Source organism: Diadema antillarum, unplaced genomic scaffold (genome assembly GCF_040938485.1).
Source record: "Diadema antillarum isolate AM-2024a unplaced genomic scaffold, OU_Dant_1.0 scf00000020, whole genome shotgun sequence".
Taxonomy (NCBI): Eukaryota; Metazoa; Echinodermata; class Echinoidea; order Diadematoida; family Diadematidae; genus Diadema; species Diadema antillarum.
This window is the reverse complement of record NW_027270909.1, coordinates 6229086-6242128: the sequence shown is the minus strand read 5'-3', so window position 1 is coordinate 6242128 and position 13043 is coordinate 6229086. Positions and strand designations below refer to the sequence as shown.

Here is a 13043-nt window from a genome sequence, read left to right as displayed (position 1 = left end):
TGTTCAGCAGTGACTTTCATGTATAAACCAGAGTCCAATAAATGTCAAACACAAACTACTGTAATTTTGTGAGTCAGACTAAATGTTTGCCATTTCCCAAGTGCTCTGAAGGTGGTGCATATAAAAAGAGTGACAGAAAGCAATACATTGTATTTTGGCAAGCTGTTAAACCTTGCACATATTGGATGATTTGCAAAATTTGCAAAAATAAAAACACTGCAAAATGCATTATACAGTAGTATTAGTATATGTATGCTTGTTCCTCACTTATGGTTTATAATTTGACACAGATTTTGTTCGAGTGGGAAATCCTGTTTGTTGAGAATTTGGTACAAAATGATGTGGGAACAAAAGATTCAATACACTTGTACCTATTAAATGTCCTACGTGTATCAGGGTAATTGATTTCTTTTGTAGCATTAAATGCATCAAATCATGTAAAAAACGGTCAGTAGGATTGTTTGGAATCTAGATGCTGTTTTGTTAAGATATTGCTGTAGACAGTGTTGCAGAATTCCATTGTGCATGACTGGAATATAAAAAATACCGGTATGTTTCCCTAGAAAGCCCCTTTTGCATTTTACATTCTGTTTCCTCTTTCTATCCCCCGAGCTGGATGTGAATGGCTCATACAACGTGTACCTGTGAACCATGACTGAGATGGTTTATTCTGCCTTTTGCAATGTCCATGCTTGTCGATGGTTGTCTTTTTGTTGTATGTATTCAAAACAACATGAGTAGGCACTGACATCCAGTGACATGGTTTGCTATATGTGGGTTAATGTAAAGGGGGCCCCTCTGCCCCCCCCCCCCTTCAAAGAATGAAGGAAAGAATCAGATTGAAAGATGAGGACATAAGAAGATGAAATGTGGTAGAAAGAAAGGAAGTGTGCGAGAGAGTTGATCTCTGAATTATGAAAAGAGTATTTTGCTGGTGTACATCTGTACAAGGTTTACTCTGCAAGTAGGACATAAAGAAGTGTTTTCTCAAAAAATCTGTGATGGAATGTTTTGTAAAGACATTGTCTCTGAAAGTCTGTATAGAGCCAGCAAGTTGCTATTTACTGCCAGAATTAAGATCCTGAATCAATAATATTTTGCTACAATTCTGATGGTTTGTTTGTAAGCTGATCATGCTTGGATATAGTGATGTATAAGAGATGAATGGTGTATTGGAGGAAAATAAAAATAAAAATGATTTGTGGAAGAAGATCTACAATGTATACTCGATGTCAATGAAAACTACAGGAGAGACAGAGAGAGAGAGAGAGAGAGAGAGAGAGAAAGAGATACAGAGAGATCGAGTCAACAGGAAAATATACTGTCCCTATACACAGAAATTGCTTTTAAAGAACACTAATTAAATGATTTTTCATGTTAATTGCATGGTGTGTAGTGTCTATGCAGAGAGCATCTCTGGTGGATACACTGATAGACCGTAAGACCTGCTTGACATTCAACTCTACACTGAGTGCCCCTCCTTCAACAAGCCCCACCCCCGTCGTGCAGTTTTTAGGTCTAATATGTGGCTAAGATTGGGGGGGGGGGGGATTTAGGAGGCCAAAAGCAGTGTGTTGTTTCTTTTTCCCGTGATGAACTTGCCTTAAACTCTCTCTCTCACACACTACACAAATGGACACAAATGAAAAAAGACATAAAAAGCATTCATGAACATTACACACATGTGGCCCGTGGGTGCTGGCACAAAATTGCAAATCTCCGTTTCCCCGCGGTGACCACGACCACGCTGCCTCCTGAACGTAATCAGACATGCTGATGAGATGCGGGTGTCGTTATGACTCAGACTCGCCCCTCAGCTCTGCTCGCTCTCGCTCCTAATGTACGTGTACACTCCCTTTCTCCTCTCCCGTCTCCCATCTCTGTTCCTTCCGTTATCATTTGCAGATCACTTCGTTGAGCAGAAAAGGTGTTGGCTGCCACTGCCTCGTGCGAACCGCGGACGTCGGCGAGAGTTTTCTTGTGCCTTATTCTCTGATCCTCAATTGTTCCCTCGTTTGGCGTGACGGTGTGTCTCCCTACAGTCGCAGAAAAATACGTCTGCAGTCGAGCCGTTTGGTGCAGTGAGGAAACTTCAGCGCGAGCACGATCTTGTAGCCCTAGAGACCAGCGCCCTTTTTTCCCTTGTAGATCAGCTTCAAGATGCCTTCAGGTAAGAAATTGGTAGTGGGTCATTGATTCTATTGGTTTGTAAAGAGCATTCATGAGCATCATATTTCATAGAGTGTGATGTGAAATACAAAAGCGTAGTGTAGCTTGTTTGTAGGATGTTTAATCTGTGTGCTAACTGCTTGTATTTCAATGTGATTTTTGTTATCGTATATGGGGGGGGGGGGTATTTCACTTTCCTTTGATTTTTATGTCTGTCTACAGTGTATGAGTGTATTTTGTATGAGGTGCATGAGGTATCCTGTTTTACAGTTGTACAATGTATGTAATATGGAGTTTTGTGTGCACAATGCTGTGATTGCATCCAATTTGATAAAGCCAGATGACCTTGATTGTGCAGATGTGATAGTATGAAAATGCAAGGAAATTATATGAAGAAAAAAAAATTAGCATGCCCAACAAATGAACAGTATCAACATTGCAGGCAATTCATCGACCTAGAATTGATTGAAGTTGGCTAAAAATTGTTTCATAATGTATCTAGTCAAATTGCAGGTTTCACATTTGCTTACTGATGCCTTATAAAAAAAAGAAAAAATACAAAACTACACTATACAAACACTAAAAATGTTTAGATTAAAGTGGGCTGGATATTACCTTGACTTGTAGATAAAGGGCTAGGGCATGATCAACACTCATTACTAGGTTGTACTGCTCCCTGCAATGTGCAGTGTGCAGTTGATATTAAAGCCACACTTGGTTCTTGTAAGAAACCATCGCACTGTATAGAATATCAACCTTGATCATGTACCTGAATTGGAATGGATTTTCAATACATCGTGCTTGCAAAATACCCTTCATTTTTATTCTCATTTTCATCACATCTTGTTTGAATGCTTAAAGAATAATATGTCTTTCCATCCTTTAATAGATTTACAGTAGGTGAGGGAAGAGCACATGGTACACACAATGTTATGGCTGTGCAACTTCTAATTTTTCGTTTTTATATCAAAAATTGCAAAAACTGATACTGTACATTGTACAAGTGTACCTGTCTATCACTCATTGTGAACCTCTCCCCCCTTCATTTATAAGTGTGTTCATGATTGTAATTCCATGGATGTATGTCATTTCAAAGACCCCGCAAGCATTTTCAAGGTATCGGACTTTCGTTTCCAAACATGTATCAATGTGTGACGCTCCTGCGAGACGCAACTTTTAGGATTCTGACGCAGGGGGCCCCTCGGGTGGCGAGGCGCAGTGAGTGTGCGTGAGAAACGATGTGACTCATCACAATCCTCCGCCGCCATGAGACAGTGCTGACTCATGTTGATTTCACTGGACCCGCTGGAACCCGGGAATGACAATGTCTCGCACCTTTCCTGGATGTCTTCCACCAAAAAAAAAAAGAAAAAAAGAAGAAATTTGTCACATTTTTTTTGCCCATGAACAAGACAACTTTGTGACGGGGAGGGAGACGATGGCTATCCAAAGCAGGGGGCAACTGAACAAAGAGAGTCGGAAGAGAAACTTGAGAAATATGCAATAAATAGAAATTTCGTTGCACAGAATGTGTTTATCTTAATCATAGCAAAGCTGCATTGTTGGAATTGTCTGAAAAAAAACCAAACACTGAAGGAATTCAATAAACCCCTTCCATGCCAGGAACTTTTGACAGTGTGTACAAAGCCATGGGCTCTTTTGTGCAATTGGCACCCAGAGCACATAAAGGGTTAAAAGCAACATTCCTTTCAGTGCTTTTTGACATCTCTGGAGCAGAGAGACAAAAACAAAACAAAACAAAACAAAAACAAAACAAAAAAAGGGGTTCTTGGTGCTGATGAATGGTACTCCACATCGTGTGTTGCCATTAATATGGACCTCAAAAATGGAAACTGTATCATATTTAATCATCATTTCAATCTATAACTCATTCATGTGTGTGAAAGAGAAGGAGTTTTGCTCTGAATATCACTTGAAAGTGACATCTGTCACAATCCATGCATGGAGGGACGTGGTAATTGAAAGAGATTCATCAGAGGTGTGCTATTTGGGTGCCCAAATTAATTTGACTGTGCAGTCGTGGCTTCATTGATGCACAGTCAAGTTTTCACGAGGCATACTACCATGAAAACCCTTGTTTTGTTTCTCAGACGTGGAGCTGACCCAGGGATTTGCACTTTTTGTGGGCATACCAGTGGCCTTGTAGTTGATCTATAGATAGCCACTGCCTAATGGCAGTACGGGAGATGAGCAGGGAGAGAGGGGAAGAGAGAGAGAGATTGTGTGTGTGTGTGTGTGTGTATCATGTGTGTGAAAGACATGAGCAAAGAGCTCAGCACAAAGGAAATGGGGGCGGGGCACTTTAACAGGCTTCTGTACAAGTACATGTGTGCATGCAACCTTGAAAGAAATATGCAGCTAATGGAGTGAAACAAAGGAGCAGGTGGTGGTGGGGGGGGGGGGGTCAGGGAGGGGAGAAGCTTTGTCCATTGAGATCTTTGAACGTGGACAAAGGGAGCGGATTATTCTACCATGTATTAGAAAGAGACAAGCAGTCAAACGCATAGGGGTATTAAAAGGAGAAGACATCAGAGACTCCAACTCTCCCGTTTTCGACGGGAAATCTCCCGCCGAAAACCAATTTTTGCAAAATCTCCCGTTCTCCCGCTTGAGATTTAATTTCTCCCGCCCTGGCTCTGTGTCTCCCGTTGGAAAGGATTTCTTACTTATTGCTTTTGTATGTTGAAAAAAAAAGCCTTTAATAGCACCACAGAGCATCAAGAACCCTAGGAACTTGGCGCTTCGCACACATCAACTTGGAGTCTCCCGTTTGCTAGGGGTTTCAGGCGGGAGAATCTCCAGATCAGAAGGTGCTTTGGGTTGGAATCTCTGAGACATAGACCTCCCAACCATACTGAATTTGGAGGAAAGGATCTGAATTTTGACCATTCCAAGCTCTTGTTTCAACAGGAGTTTCCTATTTTTCTGGATAATTTTACTACACACTCCTATGGGAACTGCTCTTTCTTTCCTACTTTTGAGCCAAATCATCCCTATTTTTCAGTCAGAAAGGTTGGGAGGTCTAGATAGAAACAATGTAGGTAGACAGGCATATCATATAACATACTCCCCCTCCCCCAAAAAACAACAACAACATCAATAACAACAACAAAAACAACAACAACAACAACAAAACAAATAAAAAACAAGACAGAGACGCGGAGAGGGACTTGATGACCAAGAACAGCTAGAATGGATGTCAAGCTTACAATACATTTAAAGAAAGCACACAGTACAGTATATGATATTTTACTGTATATTACATGTATAATGCCAAATATTTTGTGAGGTTTTTATTTCCACAAATTGTGCAAAATCCAATGCTAATCACAAATTTAAAGACAGTTGAAACTGATCTGGATATGAATGTGATGTGCAGGACTCATTTCTCTGTTCAGTACTGTACTCTACAATCGCAAATTTAGCCATTCGCAAAATTGTCGTGAAGTCCTGATTAGCAAAAAATTAGACTCGCTTTAATTTATGGCATATATGGTTGAGAGAAAGAGGCTTTTTATAAAAGCAGGATGACCTTGTGATAAAAAGACATAAGGGAGAAAACAAAAAAATGGTGGATAAATTATTACAAGATGTTTAAGATATTAATTGCAAGTACACCCCTGAGGTACATGTATTTATAGCAGCATTGTTGTAAAGGACATGTTAGAATGTTATCAGGGGCTCAGTGTTGGGTGAGAGAGAGAGTGTTGTATGTTGATATGACACTAAAATAACAAGAAATTATAAAGATATTAAAAAGGAAGTGCCAGATAACTGAAGACCTGAATATAAGAATGACCCAAGTCCAATTTTTGGCCAAATTCTGCTTGACATGGGAATTTGTAGCTTATGCATGGACTCATCTTGTGTATAAATGATAAATCCTAATTACCCCCAAAAGTGCCTGAAATGAATGAGTGAAATCTTATATGAATGTAAGAATGACCCAAGTCCAGGACTTGGGTCATTTTTACATTCATATTATGGCGCCCTCTCTCGGATCGCTTCTCTCATCTCATATAGCAGCCTATCCTGTATATGATTCAAAGAACGACCCGAGTCCATATGATTCAAAGAACGACCCAAGTCCATCATACAAAATGGCCTCTCCACAATTAATGTAAATCTTCATTGTCATAATAGTATATGTTCTAATTTGTATGTTGCCGTCCCATCACAGTTAAATAGAATATTATTGGACAAATAAAAAAGATATGAAGTTTTTTTAAGTTTACTCGAAATGGCCTTCCATGGACTTGGGTCGTTCTTATATGATATTCAGATACTCAATTATTCTGAGTAATAGATATGAAGAGATCAATACAGAGATAAGTAATAATGGAGATGGGGGGGGGGGGGTTAAAGCAATAAAAGAGTTATAGAAAGGAGAGATAAATGGAGAAAGAGATCTAGAGATATTTAATCTACCAGGCATCATATTCTCCTGGGCACTGCAAGCCACTTTTGATGTGAGACTTTCATTAGGGGTGTAAAAAAAAAAATGTGATTGCTGAAGGTAGTTGTTGTGTTGAGCTGGGGAAAGGAAATGAGTCAGCCAGTGAAGCGTAAATGAAATACGCGGCTTGCGGTTTCCCACCCCGCTATCTTTGGAAGATATGAACTCAGAAGTGACACCCGGGCCCCCCACAAGATCAGTATTCTGAGAATTCACTTGCATTTCATTTTCATCTGATTTTCTATTCTTTTCATTCTTCTTTTATCCGTAGCCTCTGGGTATGTACAATGTACATTTTGCATGTGTGTCTGTGTGTGGTTGTACATGTGTGTAAAGTATGTGTGTGTTCAGTACGCATACAGTGTATCTCGATGTGTACACTGTATGCATGCATTGTACATCATGACAGTGATTGGTGCAATTTGACGTGAGGTGTCTCAAAGTGGTAGAATGTATCACTGATATGAACTGATATCAACTTGAATGCCATTTACATTGTAACTTGATACCCACGGGGAAGTGGTCTGTGTAGGACGAAGTCCTCTGAGATTTGAGAATCCTGCAGAGAACAGGTTACACTGCGTGGGCTCCACACGATTCATGGAAGATGAGGCCTCTTGTAATATTACTATTTCAGAGCTGCTCATGCAGAGTACCAAGATGGAAGCATGTGGACAAAAGTTCTTAACCCATTGAGGACGGGCTGATTTTGCTACGACACACATTTCCCGTAGACACTTGCCCGAGTATACTCGGGACTCGTCTTCAATGGGTTAAAGGCACATGTTGCAGGGCTCCCCTTATGTCCATCTAGCCTAATCCGTATCTATGACATTTGATACAGCACAACAACAACAACAACAATAATGATAATAGCAACAACAAATTAAGCTTTTATTCCTCAGCTGACCTCCACCCCTTTAGTGAAGAGCTACCACCTTGTACACTGTATTTGTATTGCTGCATACCCACAAAATGATAAGTACTTAAAATTCTTATTCCTTTTACCATACAATGTACATTTTTCTTGTGAAGGAATGGACTCCAAAGTAATGGAATGAGTATTTCTGACCCAACAGAATTCAGACTACTAAAGTATCTGCTGACTAATGTAGTGACAAAATTTATTTCCCCTCTAAATCGCTTTTTCTTGCAGTGCCTGAGTGTGACACATGAGTCACTGGTGGTGTCATACCAACATTTGTTGTCTTCTTGTAGTTCTGTTTATGCCCGCCGCATTATTCACCGATGACTAAATCGAAAAGTAATTTGAGCGATTTGGCAGGAATTACATCAAGGTTCACAGCAGCACATTATAGATCAACCACAAGGACTTCTTGCCACTACTCTATAGTTAAATTCTAATGTAGAAGGTCACTCGAAATCAGTCAATGAAAACAACACCTCAGGCATTCGCATAGGGAAAAAAAGTGGAAGAGCAGGGACATATGGCATACTGATAAAGAAGAGAAGTCAGTGTACAATTTCATTTGACATTTTCTGGTTGAGGTATTGTCTTGTATGGATTTTTAAGTATTTCTGTTTGAAGAGATACATGTACATCCAGATTAAACTATTCAGTGGCAAAGTAAAATGAGGACATTGTTTGCAAACATTCGCAATCATAATCTAATTAAACAAAATAAAAGAAAACATCACTATACACCCACCAAAACATATAGTAAACATACAGTTTTGTACTACATGGCTAACCTTTGTTTGACATTCAGCTCTAGACAGGTTTGGTGTGTGTGTGTGGGGGGGGGGGGACATTTTTTTCTTTTCCATTTCATTTTCTGCAGGGTGTAGCAGTTACATACATTGTATACATCATTGGAATTACAACAAACGACTTTTCTTTTTTTAATTTGATAGTGTAGTGTTTGGTCCTAAGCAAAAATTTCCATTGGTGTGGTATGAGATTTTGTTTTTCAGAATGTCCAAAGCTTTTGTAGTACAAATGTACAATGTAGGTGTTGACTGGTGCAAGTCCTGACCTTTCTGTACTAATCTTTAATTAATCAAGCAATGTTGTTCTTTCATAATGAGCAGGGTCCCATAGTAGCTGTGGGCAGAAGCAATATACACTGTATAGAGACTAAACAGTTGGCATGCAATGGTTCAGAAAAACTACCATTACTTTAGATAGAAATCAAAATTAAATTTGAACTGTAAGATTCTGCCAGAAGAATAGAATTATGTGAATGAAAGCTTTGATAATAAATTATGCAGCAACATGAAAATGTATGGAAAAATATCATCTAAAACAAAATCAAGCATAAATGGCTACAAATCATGATACGCAGTGACTAGCTGCAGTTTTTCCGCTGCAGCTTTTCTGCAAGTGCTCTTGAGAGCACCGGGTACACCCGGAGACGTCAGCGGCTGGCTCATTCATTTGCATTTTTGCTAGACAGCCGACTCTCGAGAATGACTTTCTTGGCGGAAGAAATGATGTGGGGGGCCAGAGACAAAACGAGGGGGCGCTGGATGTTCCTCGTGCATTGCGCAGTGTTTCAAGTTTGCCATTCAGTTGATGCGTGAATGGAAGTGAGAGAGAGAAATGAGAGAGAGAGGGAGATATGATGCCATTTAAATCGGATCCAGTAGCTGACCTTTGACTGTAAAAAAGGGAGGAGCAGAGAACATCTGAAGGTGTTGCCGCAGAATGCTGCCAATGGCGGGGTCTGTGATCTCCTGACATTGATAGTACGTGCGATAAAGGCTGGGAACATTTTATGAAATTGTAATGAGTGCTGGACTAGCCTTCAAAGCGTCAACTTTATTCCAAGATTGACACAAATAGTTTATACTACTACAAAGTACAAATTGTACGCACACCTTGCCGAACATGCAATGGATACTGAAATGAAACTACTGTGTAGTATTATTTCAATATCTGTGCATGTAATATTCTCATAACACTGGGAAAAAAGGATATGATTGGAAAAATTAACTCTAATTTTTCCTTTCTATCATTTGTGGTCACACTTTGAGATGTCATAAATGCAAGTGCTTGTAATATCTTTGCAGTAGTAAATATTGAAATGCTGTCATAAATGCAAGTGTTTGTATACCTTTGCAGTAGTGAATATTGAAATATTACAATTTCCATTGTCCTCATTGATGAAACAGAAATAAATCAGAAACTGTTTGAAATTGTCATGGTTATCAAACCTCAATAGAAATTATATTAAACTTTTGCATATTACTCACAATCTCTTTCCATGTGACATTTCTGTCAGTGCCAACCTCTTCACTCTGAAAGAAACTATATTAAATTTCACACTGTTCTTGGAAATTTATTTGCAAAGTGCTATCTAACCTGTTCTCACTGAAAGAAACTAAATTTCATGATGTTCTTAATTTATTTACAAAGTGCAATCAGTGTACAGAGATATTACCATGTAGCTCGATGGGCAAAAGAATCACACATTCTCAGTACAATAGTGTGTACATGCTTTCCCACCTTTATAACCCAATACTTAAAGGACAAGTTCTCCTTCATAGACATGTGGGTTGTGTGAATGCAGTAATATTAGTAGAACACATCAGTGAGAGTTTGAGCAAAATCGGACAGTCCGTTAAAAAGTTATGAATTTTTGAAGTTTCTACTCAGTCACGGCTGGATGAAAAGACTAATACAACTGTAGCTTGTGATGTCACATGAGTACAACGATATAAGGAAAGAATAAAGAAAATTCAACATATTTCCATTTTTCTCGCATAACAAAAGAACACTCGACTTCTCTCTTTCAGAAGGCAGGGGGAATAATATTACCCTTAACATACGTCAGTAGCAAGTCGAAGAAATGAGCACTTTATTCAAAAAGTAAGGTTTTGTGAAATTCTATTATTTTCCTTATATACATGTAGTTGTACGCATGTGACATCATACACTGTAGTAGTCTTCTCTTCCAGCAGTGACTGCGCAGATACTGAAAATATTCGTAACTTTTGAACGGATTATCCAATTTCCCTCAAACTTTCACTGATGTGTTCTGCTAATATTGCTGCATTCTCTCAATCCTTACAAAGGTGGACTTGTCCTTTAATTGTATTTGTACATACACACATTGTTTTTTTTTTCATACCCAGGGTTAACTTATGCAACATGATGCACACAGACAAGTATGTACTTTGTGTATGCTCACACACTACAATGTATAAAAGCAAGCACCTTGCATATCAAGCAAACTGTGGGCGGGGCTCAAACAACCATTTTGTTTTTATGGTTCCCAAGCCCTGCATGTTTTAGGTGCATATACAAGTAGGGTAAATGTTGATGCTTTTTTTTTTTTTCTACTTGCTCATTTTATATGGAAAAAAAAAGAATGTTTGAAAAGGAAAACTATTCTCTATTGAATTTTTTTTTTGTGGTGTTCTGACATTCAAAGTGCTGGGTTTAAATGTTTAAAGGGCACGTACGTGTATTTTTTAAGTGCATGCTGTCCCTCTCTACTCTTGGGAAATCAGCTTCATTGCATTTTATTCACACTATGTTAGATGTGCCTACACTACCCCTTCTTTAGATTCTTGAACCCCTCCCCCTTCCCTTTGCCATGACCTCCCAATGAACCCATTCTACTCGTGCATTCCACACCTGCGACTTCAAAATGTTCATTATTCAGAGTGGATTTGTGTGTGTGTTGGGGGGGGGGGGAGGTGGTTGGGAAGTGGTTGTTTACGAGTAAAGATGTAGAGTGGTTTTGACGCTGCTATTAAAGGATTTTAGAAGCTTTTTTTTCACATTTTTAATTCATGGCATGGAAGCTGAGTGGTTTTAGTCAAAGAAGTAATTTTAGCAGGATTTCTGCCGGAATGTAATTTTCTTTTGTAAGTGTGTCATAATGGTAGATTGATTTTTTTTTTTTGCCACATTATTTAAATTGCTGATTTAAATGTCAGGAGAGAGGGAACTTTGATGGATCAGGGAGCTTTCAAGAGTACAGGTGTATGCATGATATGTGTGTTTTCATTTTATTATCATTTTCATAAATGCTGCAAGGGAAATTCATTATGCTATTGTGTGGTATTACCAGAGACTCCAACTCTCCCGCTTTCGACGGGAGATCTCCCGCCGAAAGCCCACTTTTGCAAAATCTCCCGTTCTCCCGTTTGAGATTTAATTTCTCCCGCCCTGGCTCTGTGTCTCCCGTTTGAAATGATTTCTTACTTTTTGTCTTCGTATGTTGAAAAATAAGCCTTTAGGTAGCACGAGAGAGCATCAAGAACCCTAATTATTAGAGCTTCTAGGACCCAAGCGGGCCCTGGACCCCGGCCGCAAGGAACTTTGCGCTCGTGATATGCGCTTCGCGCACATCAAGTTGGAGTCTCCCGTTTGCTAGGGGTTTCAGGCGGGAGAATCTCCAGATCAGAAGGTGCTTAGGGTTGGAGTCTCTGTATTACTAACAGTGATAGTGGACAGTGTACACAAAGGATTTCTGAATGAAGTGAAGTCTTTTTATCTGCAGTACGTGTAACGCCCTCATCTCCAAACCAATCTCTTCCAGCTGGATTTTCAGATCTGGGCCCTGTTTTATCAAAAGATATAATCGATTGTAAATTCCCTTACCACACAAGCTGCCGTAGACTTAATGTAGGATTCAACTATAATTAATTATACTCTTTATAAAACAGGGCCCTGGTATTGCCTTCTGTAGTAGCCAAAGAGCAAACAGAAGCTCTGGCAAATGAAAAACAATCTTTCATACTGAAAACCAGATCTAAAAAACTAGTGATGTCAGTGAACTTTATATTTTGAATAGACCTGTGATTACTTTGCTTAAAAATGATTCATATCTATTGATACAACCTTGCACGGAGTCCAGAGTCAATCTTGTGGCTCATCAATTAACTAGTAAAAATCATAGGACAACATCATAAAGATTAAAGCATGCAATGTATCAACGAAGTCAATAGCACATTGCCCTGACCTGTGAATGAACTTTCCGTGAGCTGGTCTCTGTACTTTCGTAGCCAAGTCACCTCTCCTCTTTCCTCATGTAAATTTTTGCTCTATGGTGAACTCCATTGCTGCCTGGACTGTAACCCATACATTACTGTAAAAGTGGAAATTTTCGCGGTGTTGAAATTTTCGCGCATTTCGCGCAACCAGAAACTAGCGCGAAAATAAAAGCCCGCGAATATTTTTGCTTGCCATATGTTCCTGTGCGTGCCGTCTTGATTCCGCGGAATTAAAAACACGCGAAACTCTTCTGACCCGGCCAATCGCGAAAAATTAGTCGCGCGAAAATATCCACTTTTACAGTATGCGGTCATGGAATGACTTGACACTCTTCTACAGTATTAATAACCATGCAAAATTAATGCTTGGGATGGTGCACCACTGAAAAGTATTGAGGCAAGGTTTTGAACTTTGTTTGTTTGTGATTTC

General features: G+C 39.3%; 1 protein-coding gene across 2 annotated transcripts in view; it reads left to right on the top strand.

Moving 5' to 3' along the window:
- The first annotated feature begins 1895 nt into the window (after nt 1–1895).
- LOC139729204 (stathmin-like) overlaps nt 1896–13043 on the top strand; it is a 28509-nt gene continuing 17361 nt past the window's right edge. Inside the window, exon 1 of one of the 2 annotated variants that reach the window (XM_071640136.1) lies at nt 1896–2170. In XM_071640136.1, the coding sequence (XP_071496237.1) occupies nt 2161–2170 (10 nt within the window). In that variant the 5' untranslated portion in view covers nt 1896–2160. The remainder of the gene's footprint in view (nt 2171–13043) is intronic. The other variant, XM_071640143.1, reaches the window with a different exon arrangement.